This window comes from Ambystoma mexicanum, chromosome 8 (assembly GCF_040938575.1).
Source record: "Ambystoma mexicanum isolate Mex_15411 chromosome 8, UKY_AmexF1_1, whole genome shotgun sequence".
NCBI classification, from domain to species: domain Eukaryota; kingdom Metazoa; phylum Chordata; class Amphibia; order Caudata; family Ambystomatidae; genus Ambystoma; species Ambystoma mexicanum.
Genome location: NC_090929.1, coordinates 719,656,813 through 719,679,980, shown reverse-complemented (window position 1 = coordinate 719,679,980; position 23,168 = coordinate 719,656,813). Strand labels below are relative to the sequence as shown.

Below are 23,168 nucleotides of genomic sequence, written 5' to 3'. Positions count from 1 at the left end.
AGCTGATCTCCTTCAGTCATGCTCCTAAGGTCACAAACTGGGGCGATTTAAGGGTGATGGACTTGGCATTGGAGCCCAGAATCAGTTGCGTGACTGAGCAGCCTTTGATACTGTTGACTACGCAATTCCTTTTAACAGATTACAGACAGGCCCACACAACATCACCCTGCAGTGGGTAAACTCATTTATGAAACCAGAGGATAATCTGTGGCTAGATTACCCTTCAACACAGCATTTGCTAGAGAGACACATGGCATACCAACGACTCAGTGCTTTACTGCATTTGAATCTTTATTTTTTTCTCTTGATCCAGATCATACATTCCTATAGAACCAGTTTCCACAATGATGCCGATGGTGCCACCGAAAACCTGTAGCAATGCAAGACCTGGCATCTACACCTTGGGTTGTAACTGAACTCAGTTAAAACAGTCAATAACCTGCAACTAGTAATTTATGTGGACCTCTTGTTGCTCCAACAGACAATGCAAGCCATTAAGCAGACATTTTTACTTTAAATATATGAACAGATGTTTCCATTCTGCCCATTTCAGCATGAAGTTCATGATTTCAAGCACGGGTATTTCCCAGGTTATCTATGGAATGCATGTCTACCTTCATCTTTCCAAGTATTTCAACACAGGTGGGCAAAATTTAGGGGCGCATCTAGTTTAGATAATTGAATGCTATGAACAGAGCAGGTCCTTCACTTGCTGCACTCGCTCACAGTCCAGAAGCAAATTATTTATAAAATAACACTTCATTGTGCACCGTGCTTTAAATGGGCAAATACTGCTGCTTCTTCAGGAGAACTTCTTAAGGAAGGCACTTGTAAACTCATCTCCACACATCAGCTATCTTACTGTAGACCCAGCGCTAAAAGACAACATTTGGAGGCAGATCCTTCTCAGCTGGGCCAGCCAACTAACATGCCCTGGTCTGTCCATCATCATCTAACTAAAACACATTTTGAGCATTTCAAAATGTACTTAAAACTCTGCTTTTTTCAAGCTAACTATATTCAAGCTCCGGGTGGTATGCAGCAGCAAAATGTAATCCATGACATGGGGAATACTTCAGAAATCACCCTACACATAATTTAACAACTCCCTCTGCAGGTAGGCACCTTGATCGATCTCTAAACATTAAGGTTGATAGACACTGAAATGACAATGCGGACAGATTGAAGATCACAACAAGTGACTGGGTTCTCTGTACCTCGAAATGGCATTTTGTTAGCTGGTTGTTTGTAAAAGGCTGCACAATGTTACTTCCCATCAAAAGGAATGCACCAGACCTCATGACATGAGACAGTTGAACACAGGCCTTCCTGCATAACTGAATCCATCCACTTCCAAATGCCTACCCTTGCCTAAAGCATTCATATGCTACAAAGCGTGGCAATGCAGGCAATTGGTCTAAGGGCCGGCATATCAGTGGGGAGGTCAACCATAAAGTTTAATATAATCCACCAATCTTGCTATTGATGCTGATCAAAATACCATCTGTATTCACTTGTTGGGAGGACGCGTTCTGATTAACTTTCTTCCTGGTATTATCTTGGAATGGTATAGCTCTCGTATCACTCCGAGGCAGTATTCTACAATTGTCCAGTTTGTTTGATGTACCAATAAATAAAGTAGCTCATCATGTGGGGTCTGTGCTCTGGGTTGATCTTGCTACTGGTGTCTGCAGAGTAGTGTGACTCCCTAGACTGCATCAAATGAAAGGGAGGGACAAAAACGACTTTTTGAAAGGCAAGAAAAGCCTTTACTTCCACCCAACCTTTATATCCTACTGAATGGAATGTAAAAGTATGCCTTGGTACAAGATGGATCTAGTTCTGAATGTTCATCTTATTTTCACTCTGGAACTATGTCCAAAATACTTACATGCTTGTCAGACATTGCATTAAAGGGGCTGAAGTGGTCCAAGTGGAAGCGGAATAGTGGGCTGGAAAGGAACCAGAGGGATGCTAGGAAGCTGCAACGACCATTACCAAGGAGCACTTCAAAACCTGCTTTGGATATTAACTTTATGAAGGTGCGCTGCAGATAAACCAGTTATATAATATTGATAATAGACCTGCCAATGAGGACACTGAAAACACAGGTTTGTTATGTTGTGGGATTACCATTACAGAACATGTAGGCATGAAGTTTGAACTCTTAGGCACTAGCCTAAAATATATTGCTTAAATACACACCCTTTATGAAATCCAAATTAAGTACCAATGTAGACCGCAATGAGAACCTGGACAGCAAAGGCTAGTCTAGGAGAACCTGCCCACCAACAGGAGTGGAGTACTATGCTTGCCATTAAGGTGAACTGGCATCAAAGACATGCACTGAATGGAACACTAACCTATAAGAAAGACCGAAGGTCCTAGAAAACCAACTACAGACCCATATATCCCTGAACTCACATCCGAGGAGGGTGAGAAGAAAGTGGTCTGGTAACAAATTTCATGAAGAGGCTAGCAGTTGTGTTGGCTATAACATGGTCAAGTCAACAAAGCAAAGAATAAAAGGGCACAGTGCCCAATCCATGTATACCTGGAATTTGGATCTTGTAGCTGCAGTATTACCCAACTTGATCGAAAAAAATTGAACGAATGGTAGATTTGACCGAATTCGGTCACTACCATTAGTTTGAAATTTTGTGATCAATTTGAAGTCGAAAATACTGAACATGAAGAGCAGAGGCTGCGGGGGTGTCACCTGCATCCTTAACATTTACGGCAGGGGACAGATATTGTCTTGGGTCCCCATTTTTAATGAACGGTCAAAACGGGGGCCCGTTACACAGCGAGCAGTCCACCCACAAACAAAACTCTCACAGGCAGACTATCCAGATCCGTAGAAGCAGCTGGTGCAGAGTGGTCCCCAACACTGCTTCAGATTTAACACAAAAAGGTTGATCATTCTGCACCTCAATAGTCGGACACAAAAAGGAAGTAAAGACATTGCAGTAGCAGACTCCAAGTCACAAATCTGATGGCAGGTCTGGCCTTTCTTAAAGGGATTTCTGACAAATGTCCTTAAATTCCAGTCAAAAACAGGTTTCCCTCAGGCTTCAGAAGCACATTGGAGACCCCTATGGTGTAGAACCAACTGCGAAATATCTCAAAATGAACCAGCTCTCTAAGCCTTTGTAGCACAGTAGACATGGTATGGAAGATTTCAAATCCTGAGGGAGGCGCTTCATATACAAACTTAAAAAAGAACTGTTAATTGCATCAGCCACTACAATGTTCATGTGTCTTTTCTGCACACAAAAAAAGGACCCAATACGGACTGGACACTGTTGGGGAGTGTTTGCTTTGTTTCTATTCACAATCCAAATAAAATAACCTTGTTAATCAGCAATTCCAAAAATCTGGGATCACTGGAGGAGGCTATTGGCAATAGATAAACATGCCAGAGTGGTTTCTGACAAACCATGCAGATATGAAGGGACAACTTTGCAAACTACTGACATACACAGTATTGTTTCAGGCAGGTCGTCAATGACAAAGTGGGCAACAGTGTGGTGATTACATAGGGCAGCAGATAACGGTGGCTGCTGAAGGCCCTTGAACATACAGACAAAAATGGAACAAATGGGAGAACGAGTCTCACTTTGAGGGAATTTTAAGCCAGTGGAAGCTGGCCAACTGACTGTCAAGCTCAAATTATTTTTTACGTCAGCGAGAACCCACTTGTACTGCAAATCATACAGAATGAGCCACAGTGTCAGATAGTTAGGACAACACCAGGTGAGGAGTGGTCTCCTCAGGTGATCTTCGAAGAACAGTAAGAGAAAATGAGAAATTCACAGAAGTTAACTAGTCAAAGGTCTTGCGCCCCAAGGAGGATTCCCCCAAGTCCCTTCATTTTTTTATGCTGGACAAAAGTATTGTAGATCTGTAGATCCATTTTATAGCCTGTAAATGCCTTTTCCAAAAGAATGCACTACAGGTGTGAGGGGATTACAGAAATTCAAAGTCTCACAGAAAGAACAGAATGGTCAATAGGCCTAAATTGAAGGACTAGAACAAAATCCTCCCATGAGAAATAGTTAAAACAAAAATCTGGGAAAGACTTCCTTGCAAAATAAAGGAGGTGATGGCTGGAAAGTTCATTATATGATATGATATGGCATTTGTAACGCGCCTATACACAAGTGTTTCAAGGCGCGACGATTATATCACTCTTCACCTGCTAAGCCATTACAGAAGGGGAAAGACCATATGCAAATTAGGCTTGGTCCAACCTCAAAAGGGGTAGTCAAGCCTGAACTGCTCAATCACAACCCTTCTGCACGAGAACACAAGCAACTGGAGACATGTTTTGGCCTCATTTGCCGTCTTCATAGTGATGTAACTTGGGCCTCTAGGCCCAGAAGGCATGGGACCCACGTCTGGGCATACGCGCCCCACTCGTGGTGACATCAGAAAAACAAAGGAGGTGATGGCTGGAAGGTTTAGAAGTAATCTTAACCACTGGTCTTCTTCCCAACATGCACAACTGAAATTGCCACTTCCCAACACATGAACAATTATAGTCAGAATTTTGAACTTACAAAAATAAAATCCTTCAGAAAACAATGGAATGAAGGCTAATAGGGCTGGAATGCCGGAGAAAGAAGCATATTCCTCGACTATAAACACAACCTTTTCAGAAGCACCAATTCGTTGAAATTAAACAAAAGATGTGAGAACTGTACATCAACTATGCTTACATATTCCCCAGCTCACAAGAGTTTCCATGGAAAGGCAGCATTTTTTCAGTGCTGCACAATATACATGAAACGAAGCAGAACAGGATGAAACTGAAGACACAGGAAATAGTGGAGCAACCCTTTGTCCTTACCAGGAGTTAAGCAAACGTCATCGGACTTCCCAGCGGTGTGCTAGAGGGGGTAGATAATGCACCTCAGATGAAGCTAAGAAGTGGAACTTGAATGATAACTATAGCATATTCACAACGGCATGCTGTGACATTGCACTACAATGCCTCTCCATACCCTCTAAAATCAGAAAAGACTGAGCAAACTGGGTGCATATGCAAGAGGACTGACTGTACTGTAAATATGCCTTCAAAAATCAGACAAGGGAGGTGTTGACAGCTAAGAATTAAAAGTAACCATCTTGTCACATGTCGCAAGATTTGTGGTGAACCTAGGTAAGGAGACACCCCTGCATCGCAAACCAGTTGAAGGATAGGGTATGGTGAGGTAAAGATCAAAGCAAAGGAGCTGCGGAAGATAAGATGGCAGATGGAAAAGATGGAAAAATTTGCTGGACCAGCTTGCGATATACAGTGGGATGGAACATCTATGCTGTAGAGTAGCTGCATAAGTCATTCAACTCAGGAGAACAACTGTAAATGGTAATGAAATAAGACAAGATAGGTGCATAGGGATGAATCACAATAAAGAGAAGTACATAATAGACATTTTGGAAGCAACTACATTGAAGTTATATAGATTAAACGGCTTTACTAAACAAGAGATTAATTTCATATTCATCCAAAATATAAATGACATTGCACAAACACAAGAACATCATTGAATAGAAGAGCATGCAAGGTAACTACGATGACATGGGTAATATTCCACTGCTCAGGTTCAGGGCTGTATTGGTGGAAATAGTGTCTGAAATAGATGATAGAATTATTTACATTATAAACACTTATCAGCACAGCGAGGATGGAGGACTGGTCTTTTAAACCATAGTGAAGAAATAGGGAGAGTTTTTGGTTACCTTGGTGTTCAAGGGATAGTATTTTCACCATGCACTGAACATCATTCTGGCAAATAAACTACAGCAAGTCTTCCAAAAGCAATTGGATCTTTCGATGAATAATGTACAATAATAATATATTTTCTTTGAGATGGCTCAATAGATTATAAGCATGATAACCCAAGACCAATATTAGCAGAGGAAAGTAGCAATCAGCGCTATTAGAATGGAGTGAAACCAGTGCTGATATGCAAGAGAAGACAGCACAAGTTTGTATACAAACAGAAGAACAAGTTACTTTCTTACCTGATAACGTTCTTTCGATGGGATGGTCCGACGACGTTTTCCATATCTATGACCGTAATCACCACAGCTGTGCTGCTTCGGAAAATCTTTCGGTGTCTGCGTCGATGACGTTGATACGCAGTCCTCGAGGGCCTCCGTCGAGCCGACGTCACGGGATGTTATATGTAGGACGCACGACGCCCGTAGCCTCAGTTATAGTTTTTTCCCAGAACGTGTGGCACCAATCTCCTGCCAGTATGACCACAGAAAGCCTTGCAGAAACATAAGCTGCAATCGCATAAGAAATTCTGTAGCGGGGCAGGTAGGGAGGGAGAGATATGGAATACGTTGTCGGACCATCCCATCGAAAGAACGTTACCAGGTAAGAAAGTAACTTGTTCTTCGAGGGGATTGGGTCCTCCGATGTATTCCATATCTATGACAGACTCCCAAAGCAGTACCAACGTATGGAGGAGGGAAAATAATTAAGAATATAGAAATTTAGAATGCCCAATTAAAATGCACAGTAAAGGACCGCCTTGCCAAAGGCCTGCCCATGTAGAGAATCTAGGGAGCAGTGTCTTACAAAAGTATGGACCGAAGCCCATGTGGCTGCTTCACAGATGTTACGAATAGGAACACCCCTCTGCAGGGCAGTAGAGGCAACCATACCCCTAGTAGAATGGGCCCGTAAGCCTACCGGAGGGTCCTTACCCGCCAAGCGGTAACATTCAGAAATTTCCAAGATAATCAATACAGACAAAGTCTGCTTAGTAACAGCATTTCCCAAACGCCTTCCAGCGTAACCTAGAAGGAGCTGATCGTCCACTCTGACCCAGGACATGCGTGAAATGTAGAAACTTAAAGCTCTCCTACGATCCGATCCAACCTATGGAGCCTCTCTTCTTCCTTACCAGGATGTGGAGGAGGATAAAATGCCGGAAGAATGACCTTCTGGCTTAAATGAAATTTTGAGACAACCTTCGGAAGAAAGGAAGGACGAACCAACGCTAAGGACAACCCTGTCCTTATGAAACACCGTGAAGGGTGGCTTAACAGAAAGTGCCTGCAACTCACTCACTCTGCGAGCGGAAGTGACCGCAACTAAAAACACAGTTTTAAGGGTTAACAGTCTCAAAGGACAAGAATGTAAAGGCTCAAATCGAGCACCCATTAGGAATTTTAGAACAAGGTTCAAATCCCAACCGGGCACCTGGAAAGGTGACGGCGGAAACACATTAGTGAGCCCTTTGAGAAATTAAAGGAATCTTGAAATAAGAACACTCCTCAGACGAGCGCTTAAATATGGACAGCGCCGCCAGGTAACCTTAAATGGTACCCACTTGCAGGCCCTTGTGGGCTGACGAAAGCAAAAAAGACAGAACTACAGGAATGTCACATGAAAAGGGATCCACATTCTTAACCCTGCACCAGTCGCAGAACTTTCTCCAACGGCAACGGTACAGGCCGTCTGGCCGAAAGCAACACCTCCATCACGTCTTCAGGGTGGTCCCAATCCTTATACCGCAACCTTTCAGAAGCCAAGTGTGAAGGTTGAGGGATCTGACCACTGGATGGAGAACCTGACCCCCCCCTCCCATGAGAGCAGATTGTCTTGGTAGGGAAGACGACGTCGAGGGCAGATGGTCAAGTCGAGAAGGTCCGGGTACCTTGTTCTCCAGGCCCATGCTGGAGCAATGAGGATCATCCGGGAACCGAACCTCCGTAGCACTTGCGGGATGGCGGGGACTGGAGGAACCGCGTACAGCAGTGGGAAGGACCACTCCACCACGAACGCGTCCCCTGAGGCTCCTCTTGGAGGAAATTCCCGCAAGCAGAACTTCTCGCACTTCCGGTTGACACTGGAGGCGAAGAGATCCACTTGTGGGGTCCCCCAAAGGGCGATCTCCAGGAGAATCTCCTGAGCCAGCTCCCACTCGTGAGAGATCGCGCTCTGCCTGCTCAGAGCGTTCGCCGTCTCGTTTTCATCGCCGGCCAGATGAACTGCCGAGATCGAAATATCCTGCTGGATGGCCCAGAACCAGAGCTGCATCGCCTCCCTGCACAGAGGAAGTGACCCTGCCCCCCCCCCTTTTTGTTGAGGTAGTGCATGGCCACTGTGTTGTCCGTCAGAATCAGGACATTCTTCCCTTGCATAGTCGGCAGAAAAGCCTTCAGGGCAAGCCTGACGGCCCTCAGCTCCAACAGATTGATAAGGAGTCTGGACTCCGACGGAGACCAACAACCGCTGTCAACTCGTTGGCATGAGCTCCCCATCCCATGAGGGACGCGTCAGTCACGATCGTCACCTCCGGCCAGGGCAGCCAAAATGGAGCCCCCTTCATCAGATTGCCTTCGACGGCCCACCACAGGAGGTCCTGGGCAACCGAGGGCGGCACCTGAACGGGTTCCGACATCCTGCCACTGCATCTTGAGGGCCCATTGCAGAGATCTCATCCGCAACCTGGCCTCTGGCACCAGAAGAATGCAGGATGCCACGAGGCCGAGCAACCTCAAGAACTCGAACGCCGGGAGGCTCTGGGCTTGTTGAAACTTGTGCACCATCTGCAGAATTTTATGAGCTCTCACCTGGGGAAGGAAACACTGCCCCAGGGACGTGTCGAGCACTGCTCTGATGTACTGGAGCCGCTGAGTTGGTGTCAAGTGGGACTTTTTTAAGTTGAGGGAGAAGCCCAGCCTGTGAAGGGAGTGGCAGGTGACGGACAGATCCGACTTGCTCTGGAGAGCGCGCCCTTATCAACCAATCGTCCAGGTAGGGGTAGACGTGAATCCCCCCTTTCCTGGGATACGCTGCCACCACCACCATGAGCTTGGTGAAAACCCTCGGGCAGGGGTTAATCCGAACGGCAGGACCCAAAACTGAAAGTGCGAGTCGCCAACCGCGAACCTCAGGTACTTCTTGTGCTTGGGATGGATCGGCACATTAAGGTAAGCATCCTTGAGGTCGAGAGACACCAACCAGTCCTGGAGTTGAAGGGCCTTGAGGACTTGAGAAAGAGCAACCATCTTGAACTTGTCCTTCCTGAGGAGCTTGTTCAAACCGTGCAAGTCCATGATGGGTCTCAATCCCCGTCTTTCTTCGAAATCAAAAAATAAGAGGAATACCATCCCTTGTTCCTCATCCGCTATAGGCACCAGTTCTATGGCGCCTTTCTCAAGCAGGGATTGTATTTCCTGTGCAAGGAGCGGATCCGGACTCTTCAAAGAGAGATTCCCCGGTGCATTGTCGTGAGGCCTCTGCCAGAAAGGAAGACAGTAGCCGTGGGCTATGATCTCCGGAACCCACACATCTGAAGTAATGGCACGCCACTCTACAAGATGCTGCGCCAGCATTCCCCCAACCGGCGAACCATGGGACATGGCCTCATGACTGAGCTGAAGCGGCTGCGGCAGTGCCTGAGGGCAAAGAGGCAACTGCCCGAGCAGCTTTGGCACCTCGAGTACCCCGTTTTCCACCTCTGGTACTCCTACGGTGGCCCCTTTGACTTGCAGCTTCTCTCGATCTACCAAAAGATGATGTTCCTTTCGATATTACTCCCCTCTATTGCTGTCCCCTAGGACGAAAAGGCAGAGGTTGGCGAACTGCAGTGCTCAACGACTTCGCTGCAGCTTTAGAGGTCTGCAACCGCTCAAAGCTCTCGTCAGCCTTGCTGCCAAAAAGATGTTCACCATCAAAGGGCATGTTGAGGAGCCGGGCTTGCACATCCGGAGCAAACCCCGACTTCCGCAACCACGCAAACCTGCGTATTACGGTGCTCGTCGTCATGGACCGGCTGACACCATCTGCCATGTCCAGACCTGACTGAATGGACTCTCACATGGCATCCTTGCCATCCTGCACAACAGCAAGAAAACCATCCCGTTCCTCCCCTTCAGGAATATGATCAGCCGCTAACGAAATACAGTTGAACAGAATGTGCGTGAAACGTGACAAGGTACACACGGAGTTGGCTGCCTGTAAAGCCATACCCCCTGAAGAAAACACTTTCTTCGCCCAGCCATCAAAACGCTTGTCTTCCCCCATCAGGAGGGATGGTAGGGTACGACGCCTGCTTTGCTGGGGCCGTAGCCGCCTGCACCACCAAACTCTCCGGAGTGGGGTGCGTGGTCAAGTAGCAGGGGTCGCTACTGGCTGGGTGGTATTTTCGCGGCAAAGACTTACTCACTGCCAGGAGACTCTCCGGAGGAGTCCAAGCTACTGCCACCCTTCTCTGCAAAGCCATATGGAATGGCAGTACCGGGTCAGTTGGTGGACCTTGGTCGAGGATATCCATCAGGTCATCCTGCAGAAAATCCACTGGTGGCGCAGACCACCCCGAGTATTCTGTGACCCTCGACATAAGGCGCCGGTATGAGGACTCGGCATGGGTGCCAGGCTCAGGCCTACAGAACTCCACCTCCGGAGAGGTGCCCAGACCACTTGGGTCGTGCAACGACTGCCGCATGTTTTCAATCTGGCTATGCCCAGACAAAATCTCGTCAGGTACCTCCTCAGGAACCATACCTTCCTCAGACCCTTCATCCACCTCAGAAATATAATCCAGAGGCTGGAATGAGGGCACAGAAAAAGGGACAAAGACATTTTTAGCCTTGGCCAGAGTCTTTCTAGGGGGTTCCACCGTGCCACGGGGTACCTCTGACAAAACAGCCTCGAAAGGCATTGAGGGCGTCAATGGAATCGGCGTCGAGCGAGGCGCCGCCGGCTTCCACACAGTCCTCGAGGGAGGAGTCCTGAGCGTGTCCTTGGACAGCCTGGGCGCCAAAGGCGTCGATGTCTTCTTCGAAGACCTCACAGGCTCCGACGTTCTCGAGGGCGGTGAGGACCGGGACCTGGAGCGGGCATGTCTAGAGCGACCATCCTTGTCCGACCGCGACCTCGAAGGTTCCCGGTGATCGCGACGACCGCTCGAGCCTGAAGGCGTGCGAGTGGTGTCTCTAGCACAGTCACGGCTGGCATCTTTCGACGGCGTGGACGAATCGGAGCCCTGCGACTGAAAAATGGCCAACATCTGCCGAAATGAATCCCACTCCGCAGGAGTGGAATGCTTGTTGGGACAAGCTACCCGCCGACGGGCGGAGTCCTGGGACGAGGACGGCGACCGATGCCGGCGCTTCAGTGAGCGCCTCGAAGAGGCAGAGGAATGGCGGGACCTACTCCTGGACCGAGACCCCCCGACGATGCAGAGAGTCGCCCCTCGAATCGTCAGTCGAAAGCCCAGTGGATCTCGACTTCCAGGGCTTGGCCACCTTACCTACAGAAAGCTTCTCTTACGCTCCTGCAAGGCCTTCGATGTAAGCGAATGGCAGTCTACACAGTCATCCGTGTCGTGGTCCTCCCTGAGGAACCAGAGACAGGCGTTGTGCAAATCTGTCAACGACATCTTGGACCCGCAGTCCCGACACTTCTTAAAACCCGGCCGCGGGTTGGAAGAAGACATCATGGAAATCTTCACAACAAACAGGTTCGAAGAACTGAAAGAACCGAGGCGTGCCGAGATCTCCGAAGCGAACACGTTCGCGGAAAAAACGGAACTGAGGCTACGGGCGTTGTGCGCCCTACTTATAACTTCCGGTGACGTCGGCTCGACGGAGGCCCTCGAGGACAGCGTATCGACGTCTTCAACACAGGACGCAGAAAGATTTTCCGAAGCAGCACAATACGTCAGAGGACCCAATCGCCTCGAATGTGAAGAACAGAATGCTATGTGCATTCAACTACCATGTTAACACCCTATACAATGTGATACTGTATTTTTCTTGAGATTTGCAATCTCGGATAACACCCAATATACTGTTCACTAAAAAAACTATACTCTGCATCTCGATCAGCCACCGCCCATATTTATCACCTATCATCAATAAACCTAAAACAAAACTAACTGAACCTCTTCACTAGATGAAAAGGACACTGCACTCATACAGTTTTAGTCATTCAAACCATGTTGCATTATTTACTGTCTTGCCATGTAGACACAGAATACAGCCCCCAAGATGGTGCCTGGTCGATAGTGATGTACCATGCTGTATTTTTACTTATACACACTTATTCAAGCTTCATAACCAGAGCAGTGTTAAAGGAACGGATAGGTACTTTGAAAAAAAGGCTAAGACTCGATTGCTTGAATGAAACCCCTGTACTAGGAGTCTGTTTTTTATACGATAAGTGTAAACTGTTATTATTTATAAGACCTACAACAAACAACGTTTTGCAAGTCTATTGCAGAACATTCAACGAATCAATGAGTTAAGATGGCAGCATCCCAACCCCCGGCTGCTTAGGATAGCCCATAAACACTACTCTTCTGCCCTGCGCTTAAAGTAACATCAAGTTGGGGGAGAAGATGGAATTGGTACAACACTTAAGTGCTGTATGGATGCTACCAGGATGATCAAGCCAAAGGAGTTTGCCAAACGCGCATAGGAAGAGTTTCATGAAGAAGAAAAAAAAAAGGAACAGCACGCTGGTCGCCTGGAGGGAACATGCATTTATTTGATCGTTCATTTAAAAAAAAAAAAGAGGAAATTAGCAGATGCAAAAAGCAGTTTCACGTGGCAGTGATTATGTTCACAGCCCATTGGCTATATTTCCCAAAATTAAGAATAACATTTAAAAGAAGAGCATTTGCCAGTATGTACTCCTATGCGTGCACCAAGAGTAAATCTTGCCATCAGCAGCCAATTTGATGATAAAATAAAAAACTAAACTTTGGTTTTTGCTTGCAATGGTGGGTGGCTGAGGGGAGGAGAGTTTATAGTACCTGCCTTCATCACTTTCCCTAGGAGCATTGTACATATAGGATGGAATGAACTTGGAAAGTGTACGTAATTAAGCAGACAATGACATTTTCTGGCCTCAGTAGTTTTCCATGACTACCAATGCCTTCCTTGAATTTGTATAAAGTATAATTAACTAGCCGCACCCAATCTAGTGCTCTTTCTACTCTTTCCATATTCCTGTATCTCTCTCTCGCTCTCTCTCTCTCACTGTCACTTGACCTCTTAGCGTCTAAAAGTGGCGTTGTCATGTGTGTGCATTTGCTAGAGCTATCACAGCGTTTGACAACTGCAGTGCAACACCTGGGAACAGGCCTATACTTGTCAGTATACACTGCCATTGCATGTGTTCTGAAGGAATGTCGTCATCCCACTAAGGGTCTATTCGGAGGCAGGTGAGGGTGGGCGCGATAGGCTCTGATGGGGTTTGTTGCGTTTACGACAGATCCGGTAAGGGACCAGATGATCAGGCTGCTGGGTCTACAAATGTATTAGTTATTTTCAATGTTTTGCTAATTATCAGCGTTTGTGAATACAACAGCACATGTGTGGGTTCAGCAACAACACTACCAAACAATCAGACAGCACACACAGTTAAAATGCCTAGGTACGCACAGAATTTGCTGTAAATGGAGCATGACTTATCAAGAAGGAATACTTTGAGAGAAAAAAATGGTATGTATACTCACAAAAAACTTTGAAAAAACAGGAAATTATGTAATTGCACTAACATTGTAAACTGGCTCTTTTTAAAAGATGACCATGTTCATTCCTGATCACATATAATGACGATGTAATAAAAATGTTACATTTGTCTTACTTTAGCAAAACCGGTTAAAAAACTAGAACTATATAAATATGTCCTTATATTTTAAATTCCAGGAGGAACAGACAATATTCATACTATACGCTTTTGAAATATCACTATGAGGAAGGGGACAATAGAGTCAAAGAGGGTCTTGGTTTCTTTGGAAGAGTATTCCAGGGACCTAATGACAGCAGATCGTTATATTTCACAAAGGTCTGTGACTAAAAGCTTCTATACTTTAATCACCAAGTGCATCATGCACACTTGTGCCCTTTTCAATTTGCACAACACTCAACGTAATATTAAAGGATTTGTAATCATGAATAAATCCTTCAGACAGCCTTAGAATTTGGCTGTCAGGATACAATGGTGTGGGTTGTGAAGGCTATCCTGCCTCTCGTTTCAAAAGATAATATTTAGTCTCCCCTCAGAAAGGTTTTCAAGAGGAGGAGCTAAGAGGAGATGTGTCTGCACCTGCATGCTAAATGCACAGACACCCTCAGAAAATGATTGATGTTGGAGTGGTTAGGGAAACATATGAGTTCATTGGTGGGGTGGACACACAGCCCCATCAGCTTCTAACATCTGAGGCGAGAGTTCTAATATCCGGTTCACAAAAGGCTTGCAAAACAGTGTTTTAGTTGTAGTTCATAAGTAATGGCAGTATAGACAGATCGTATAAGAAACAGAGACCTGGTACAGGAGGTTGATTCAAGCAATCAAGGCTAATCTTTTTTTCAAAGTGCCTACCCATTCCTTTAAATTAATGCTCCGATTATGATGCAGCATGGTACATCACTATCAACCAGGCACCATCTTGGGGGCGGTATTCTGTTGCTTTAGCAATGGTGTGTCTTAGCACATGAGACCTGATTTTCAGCCCACAACATCCGTGCACATTGTGGACCGAGCATGCATTTTCAAGCATGATGTTACCTTTTGGATGACAAGGAGACACATAGTAGCCAAGCAAAAGTGTCCTGCCCTCAATTTTCAACTACATTTTGAAGATATTTCAGTGACAAAATAATGAATCTAATGAATCTGTAGTTTTGGGAGAAAAATGTGCCCAAATGTCGCTCTCAAGTACAGTATGTATTCAGATTACTCACTCCTTTAAACTGAAAGTTTGGTTTATAGTCAATCCATCGACAGCCAAAGCATCCAATGCCATACCATCTATAAAAAAAGCATCTGAAAATGTTTTCTTTTTTTTTAATAGGTGGTCCCCTCAACCCCCCCTTTTTAACCTCAAAACCCCATTTTTATTAAACTAAACCCTTTACCATCTAAAAAAATGCATTAGATGCTTTTTTTTTTAGATGGTTTGGCTGTCGATGCTTTGGTTGTCAATGCAATGACCGGATACCGAAAGTTCTCCTTCTGTAGTACTATTACTTACTAAAAAAGAAATCTATATTGGCCTTGAAAAGCTAGAAGAGGCATGAGAATTAAAGCATTTCTGCAAAAACTCATTTTATCTGGCTAATAAAGTATTACCCGCCGCCCCCTAATGAGCAGTAGTAACAGATGGCAAACATGAACAATGCAATACAAAAACCATGAATGTTTCAATTGCATAGGATAGAAGGAATGTATGAGGCTCAACTGCCGTAAATAACAGCTGAATACATTCATATTGATGGTATAGGGTTTTCTTACAATGAAGAAACTTGATATTGTCAGTCATAATTTCCAACCTAGACCACTTACGGTAAGTAATGCATATCATATTGTGTATGTATCTGCTTAGATTCACATGCTGTGCATATAGTCTGACATTTAGTGGTAATCGCAGAGTATTGCATCTTTCTTCCGAGGATCAAAAGGGAACATTGACATGGGTGCTTGTAACACTATCCCTAACGTGATGTGCAGTGTACAAAAAATCCCTCACGCATCAAGGTCCGTTCGATTGTGTTTTTTCTGCCTTGAGCGAGCCTTATGACTATCGTGAGTAAAGAGAGAGAAGGTGTAAGATGTCTATATGGTCCTTCTACTACAAGAAGGGGAGGAACAGTGGGCACATGTGAATCCAAGCAGATGCAATCATCAGAAATGCTATTTTGGTAAGTAATGCATGTCTTCTGATGCTTGTTAATCTGCTTAGTCTCACATGATGTGCATAGACTAGCGAGCAGTACCGAGAGATGGTGGTGGATTGTGTGAAGGAACAGTAGCAAAGAGATGTCTTTAGCACTGCTTGTCTGACCTCAGAGTCAGACCAAGAGTGAGTATCTAGACAGTAACGTTGTGTAAAGGTGTGCACAGAACTCCAGGTTGCTGATTTACAAATGGACTCAAAAGGAACATGTGCAATGAATGGTATGGAAGCCCCAGTGCCCCGAGTAGCGTGTGCTCTAGGCTTGAAGAGCAGATTTCTCTTGGCAAGAGTGTAGCACAGTGTGATGCAGTTTACAAACCACTCTGAGATGGTTCATTTAGAGACAGGGTCCCCTTCTCTACCAGCCAAAACTGAAACGAAAACTGGTTCATCTTTCTTAGTGGTTTAGTCTTTTCCAGGTAATATATCACAGCTCTCCTCACATCAATTGTGTGTAGGTTTATTTCTATCACGTTAGTGGGGTTCTGGAAAAATCTATTGATTGGTTGAAATGGAACTTAAAAATAAATGTAGGCGCAAATCGTGGTCGAGTGGGCAGGACCACCTTATCTTTGTGAATCGTAACAAATGGGTCTTGAACTGAAAGGGTCTGCAGTTCACCAACTACTGAGGGGACTGCCACCAGGAAGGAGGTTTTATAAGGGAGTGCTTTAAGGCTAGCCTTATGCTTAAGTTCAAAGGGAGGCCCCATTAGTCTAGTCAGTACAACATTCAGGTCCCATGCGGGAGCTGGGTTGGAAATAGGGGTATAAAGTATTTTAACCCCTTCCATAAAAGCCTTGATGACTGGAATGCTCCACCACAAAACCTTTTTCCTAGAGGCGGTGGAAAGTTCCGCTAAGTGGACTTTTAGGGAATTGAAAACCAGACCTGTGTCTAGTAGGCGAGTCAGGTACAAGGCAATATGTGTTGTTGAGCAGTAAATGGGATTGATGCTCTCGGAATTGCACCAGATGACAAAGAGTTTCCATTTGCTGGAGTAGCAATGTCTGGTGTTAGACTTTCTTACTTCTCAAAGTATGTCCATGCATCTTTAAGGGAGTTGGAGGTGTCCGAAACTCTATGACCTTAGGAGTCAGGCTGCTAAGTTGAGAGTTTGTGGGCATGGATGGAGTGTTTCCCCCTTGTCCTGTGACAACATGTTGTACGGGCATGGCAGCTTCCCCGCAGGTGAGATTGCCATCAGATGAGAGAACTAGGCTTGGTGGGCCCACATCGGGGCCACCAGAATCATTGTGACTGGTCCTGGTGCGTCTTGTGCACTATCCTGTTGAGTAGGGGAGTCAGGGGAAAAGCGTAGACAAATTTCCCTGACCATCTTACCCAGAGACCGTTCCCCTTGGAGCAGTTCTGCAGGTACCTGGAGGCGTAATCACGGCATTGTGTGTTCTCCATAGTTGCCAACAAGTCGATCTCTGGGAAACCCAACTAGACGAAGACGTTGAGAATAATGTCTTTGTGCAATCTCCACTCTTACTCTACGAGAAGTGGGAAGTCTCTGCTGAGCACGTCTGCCAGAAGATTGAGTTCCCCTGGAACGTGTTGTGACAGGAGGAACATCTTGTGTTTGGGAGCCCATTTCCATATGTTCTGAGACAGTTTGGATAGCCCTGGAGAGTGCGTACCCCCTTGCTTGTTCTGGTAATACATGGTCGTGGTGCTGTCCCTGAGGATCAGGACCATCTTTCCCTGTCGGTGTTTTTGAAAAGTCTTCAGGTCCTTAAACAATGCTAGCAATTCCAACAGATTTATGTGGTTGGATACTACCGCTGGGGACCAAACAATGTGCACAGTCTGATGAAGATGAGCCCCCGACCCAGTCAGAGAAGCGTCTGTGGTGAGAGTGGTTTCTTCTGCACGGGCGGTGAAGGTTTTCCCCCCGCAAGAGGTTTTCCCTTGAGCACCACTGCAGAGAGAGAACGAGGGCTGAAGAGACAACCACAAGATCGTCCCATTGTCCGCTGGCCTGACACCATTGGCTTGAGAGCCACTCTTGCATTGGGGTGCATGCGCATCCGTGCGTGAGGGCCTAGATAAATGCAGGAGGCGATCATCCCCAACAGTCGCAAGGCTTTGCGTACGGCCACCTCGCGATTGGCTACATAGTGAGGGATCTGGAACAGCATGTTTTTAAGCCTCTCGTTGGCGGGGAAGACAAGGCCATTTTTGGTCTGAATTAGAGCCCCCGGAAATTGTTCGACTTGGCTGGGGTCTAGGCTGAACTTTTTCTCGTTGATTGAGAATCCCAGACAGAAGAGGAGGTCTACCATTATCTGGGAATTTGATAGGCATGATCCATACGAATCCCCTGTTATTAGCCAGTCGTCGAGGTAAGAATAGACTGGAATTGCCTGCCTGTGCAGGTGACCCGCTACTACCGCCAGAACCTTCATAAACACCCTTGGGGCTGAAGCAATGTCGAAGGGAAGGACCTTGAACTGATAATGCTTGTCCTCCATTATGTACCTTGGGTACTTTCTGTGTGCTGGAAACATTGAAATATGAAAGTATGTATTTTTCATATCCAATGTGGACATGTAATTCCCCCGTGTTAACAGTGGGATTACTTCCTGCAATGTTGTCATTCTGAACTTTTGTGGCTTGACAAATTTGTTTGCTGGGAGCAAGTCTAACACAGGGCGCATGGTTAGATCCTTTTTGGGCACAAGGAAGTACACTGAATAAACACCCTTATTTACCTAATGAATGGGGACGACTTCTATGGCGCCCTTTTCTTGAAGGATCTGCACCTCTTCCGGCAGAATCTGCAGGTGTGCTGGCGATAGGCGTCTGGATGTTGGTGGACGGTATCGAGGTGGCTGGTTGAACTCAATACAATAACCGTGGGCTATGATCTTGAGCACCCACTGGTCTGAAGTGACCCCTTCCCATGCTTGAAGAAAAGATGTTAAATGTCCCCCGACCAGGGAGGGATGGGACCCAGACTGGCCAGTCATTCATGAGCGGAGGCCGGAGAGCCTCTTGGGGTGCAGTTCCTATCCCTGCCTTTGCCTCTTCACTGACCCCTCTGCTGTTATCGACTGGTGCCAGCTATGCCGTGTCCAGAGGACCATGGTGTACCCCCTGTGCCATACTGGTTATGTGGGGAACGGGAAAAAGATTGCCCCCGAAAGTAGCGGCGAGAGTTACCTCCCCGCTGTTAAGGACGAGCTGTGATTTGATTAAGAGACTTAATCATCCACAGCTTTCCCAGACTGTCCTCCACCAGTTTGTTTAGAAGGGAGGCTTGGGTTTCCGGCTTAAACACTGATTTCTTGAGCCAGGCGTGCCTTTTAAGAAGAGTAACCTGAGCCAGGATCCACCCCGCCGTCTCAGCTGCATCCAATGTGTTTTTTAGGATGTTATGGGTCACCCGTTTCCCTTCTGAGACAACCACCAGCAGGCGTGATTGTACCAGTTTTGGGACTTCCTGGAGACCCTGCACATCACTATAACTTGCAAGCAGTGTAGTGTTATTAGCAATTCTTGTGGAATATGGCGCTGAAGTGGTGAGGCGTTTGCAGAGGGTGTACAATTTTTTTACAATCTTTGTCGGGAGGCTGTTCTGAAGTAGATATTGGCACACCGGCTCTCTTCCTGGTAACAATAACTACTAGGGAGTCTGGAGTGGCATGCCCCGGATGTACAATGGGTCAGAAGGGGAGGGGTGGAACCATTTTTCTACCCGAGGGTTGATGGCCCTTGTAAGTGATGGGAACAGCAAATTGGGTGCAACGTGCTTCTTGATGGAATTTAGCAGCGTCATAGCCTGACTTGTGGCCGGTTTTTCCTTCAAGATGTCCTCTACAAAGTCAGTATCTTGAACAGTTTCCTGCGTGGCAGTCTTAATATGTTCTGCTTTTCAGGATTGCATTAAAGGCCATCTGATCATCAACAGGTGAAGCTTGCCTCTGTAGGGGTGAGGAGGGAGGATCAAGACAAATGGCGTCTGGGTCAGGCGTGGGAGAAAGCCAAGCTGCTTCCTCAACAGACTGCTCTCTGTCCCAATCTGGGCTTGGGTCAAGCGTTTTCTGTCCAAAAGGATTGTCTTGAGGGTCATAGGGATCCTCAGAGACCTCTTCAGGTTCAGAGAATTCAAACACTTCGTCCTGTGGAGTTTGACTGGAAAGTCTTTGTACCTTTGGAAAACTAGGGCAGGAATCCTCCTCCCTAGGTCTCTTAGGGGTGAAAAATGTGTTTGAGAAGTCTACAAACTGTGACAGTTTGTCCATATAGCTCTCAGACCTGGCGCTGGTTCAGGGGGGAAAAGGCTCCCTAGGAGAAAAGGGTTCCTTAGAAGGAGAGGCCTTGTCTGCCAAAGTCTTAGAGAGGGGCTGGCACCTTTCTGAATACTCCTCTCGACAAGAGGATGTTGTTTTCGGCTTGTTCGCTGCCGAAATAATGTTTGCAAAACTCTTGCGCAGCTCCGGTGGATTAGGGAGAGATTTTGACGTGCCCGTAGATGTCATTGAGGTTTTCGGCAAAGCAACCTTAAGGACTGACACGTTCCTAGGTGGTGTGTCAATGCACTTTTAAAAGAAATTTTTTTAACATGGACGCCCTTACGGGTTGAATGCCCGGATGCATGTTGTGGCGACGGATGCAGGGAGGGCGGCCGATCGTGAGGATAGGTAGATGCCTTCAAAACTTTCGGCGGACCCATTGGCGTCTTTTGCATCCTCGACTTATCAGTCGAGGGAGCCTGTGAGGTTGTGTGTTTATCCTTCTGTGGTGTGGGTGTGCCCCTGTCACTGGGATGTAGTCTCCCCATAGCAGTGGCGGTGGCCTGCCTGACGGTACCGGGCAACTGGTAACCAGGGGTTCAGCGGAAAGGTCTATGGCTCCACATCAGAGCCATGGCTGCCGCTTGAATCCTCGTCACTCGAGGCGTCTGCGCCAACGGGGAAACTACATTTGGCCTACATGGTTTAGGCCACCCACTGTTTCGTCTGCCGATCCTTTAGCGTCTTCGGACAGAAAAGTTGGCAAGACTTGCAGGATCGCTCGTCGTGTTCACGAGGTAGACACTTGTTACACTTTCGGTGAGTGTCTTTCCACAGTACTTTCCGTTACAAGATAGACAGAACTTAAAGGGAGTCCTCTCCATAGTAGAGTTAAAGGGCAGCAGCCAGACAAGAAGGGAAAAGCGAGGAAAAAAGGAAATGCATTCTCAGAGAATCAAACCCCGGGGCCCCACTCTCCCTACTGTATAGGCCTGGCCGGAAGGCAGAAGCCACGCGGTCGACAGTGTCGACTGAAGCACCAGTCGCCGAAATTCGTAGACGTCTCCGGCGTAGGGGTCCAAAGTAGCCGTCGAAGACGAAGGTCGTTGGACAAAGAAGTTATTACTTTAGCAATATATCTCTTTCGAGCTCTGCATATGGCAACAAGCTAGCTGGGCGGAATAAAACAATCTGAGGGGCCTCGACATGCGAGGGATTTTGGGTACACTACACGTCACATTAGGGATAGTGTTACAAGCACGCCCATGTAGACGTCCCTTTTCGATCCTCGAAAGAAAGATGCAATACCCCGCGATTATCACTAAATGTCGGACTATATGCAAAGCATGCGATTAAGCAGATTAACAAGCATCAGAAGTTTATATCCACATATCTCATTTGAACACAGTTCTTGGGTCTTACCTGTCTTGTAAGTACAAAGTAGGCATACATTGCCATGGCACTTCCATAAGTAATGAAGTAGGTAACAGGCTCCATGATATCCCAGGAATATTCCCACCACGTCAGACGGGCCAAGATACCAAATTGTGTTGCCATGTACGCAAGCCCTCCCCAAAGCACCCAAGTAGTGCGCTTCTCAGCTCTTCTACCAATGTCCGCCTTTACCTGCAATATAAATAGATATCCAACTTATTTACATGCCTTTTAAATTTAGGTATTTTTCCTATATCAAGAGCAGAGGTAATTGTATCTATAGTAATAATGTTGAAGGATATCCACTGGGCCAACTAATCATTTTTACTTTATACACAATTTAATAACTATGTAAATTCTCCTGATTTCATTTGCACACCCCTGTCCATTAATTTAATGTCTGTTATATGTTACTGAAATAGTTTTTATTAAAATATACAGTTTTATCACTTAGTGAAATCATGTGATAAAATAATATTACAATGAACTCTCATATTTACCAAAATCTAATCACTGTTTCGCTGATGTTACCAAACACACAAACACACTTGCAAACATGCATACACAATTCAGCTATAAAGCTGGGAAAAGGGCATTTGGAAGGCAAAGGTTTACTACTCGCCCATAAATCATAAGTAACAATCAGACAGTTCTACTTGTCTGAGCTAAACTACCAATTTATTTTTCTTCATAAAGTTCTCTACACTAATATTTGTAAAATGGATGGGCTTCAAGCGTTTTAAACATATGTAAACCAATGTTTAGACTTGCATTTTGCAATATACTTTCCACACACTTATTCAGGCTGGCATTTTGCCACCTTTAATTCAGAAAAAGCAAATCTGCTCCAATAATAATAGCACACTCTTCTCTAACCTTGATCTTTGTGTCGCCAATCGCTCAATCAAAATTAATCAACTGGGAAGACTGATAATAAGTGGCCATAACAATCATGGAAAATCTATGTTTTATCAAAAGAACACCACCAAAGTTACTCATAGCTGAGCAATGTCCCTTTAATTACACGTCCAGCCAACTTATATCTTCAACTATTGTGAACGAGTATCTACCCCCTTGAAGACGTTTACAACCACAAACATACAAGGCTTAATGTCGATGTGAATTAGCATTTTCAAAACTAAAAACCAACATCTATAAAAGGATTTATGTTCACCAAATTAGAGCTATGTTTACATGAACATAAAAGCTGCCTCTTCTCTAGTGCACTGGGCAAGGACCCTATGACACAAGGGGCTCCCACATCTGTGTTCCAACAATAAAAATAGGACAGAACTTAATGGTGAACTAGGCATAGGAACATCTCCTGTTTGTACAATTCCTGTCGTGAAGAACTTGGTTAGATACCAAATCAAAAGAGCATATCCCTAACCTAAATTGCTTGCTTTCTTGACCCTGAAGATTGATACACCTCTTGGGAAGAAATAAAGATCAGCTTCATGGAGAGGATGAATGTATGACATCCACAACCAGAATGGCAAAACAGGCTAACAGTATGTAGTGGAAAACGGATGTTGTGCATACCAACGACGAAAGCAACCGTTTGTTTGGAGTGAATATGTGTGTCTTTTACTGATTTCTTATGCCCTATTCTACCTCGTCAGCAATTTCCACTAGATGATTCTCTACCTCTGATTGTGCATAACCAGGGTGTGCTTTGCCCATTCCCATTCAGCATCCCTTACCCTGCTGCTCCTGTATCAGCAATCCATTCAGTCGTTAATGCCTCCTCGATGCCTTCACACTTTCACTGTCA

At 45.8% G+C, this 23,168-nt stretch overlaps 1 protein-coding gene across 2 annotated transcripts in view; it reads right to left on the bottom strand.

Annotated features, from left to right (window-relative positions):
* MCU (mitochondrial calcium uniporter) overlaps positions 1-23,168 on the bottom strand; it is a 1,096,889-nt gene that overhangs the window by 87,762 nt on the left and 985,959 nt on the right. For both annotated transcript variants that reach the window (XM_069610523.1, XM_069610524.1), the window contains one exon: positions 21,383-21,586. In XM_069610523.1, coding sequence (XP_069466624.1) covers positions 21,383-21,586 — 204 coding nt within the window. The remainder of the gene's footprint in view (positions 1-21,382; positions 21,587-23,168) is intronic.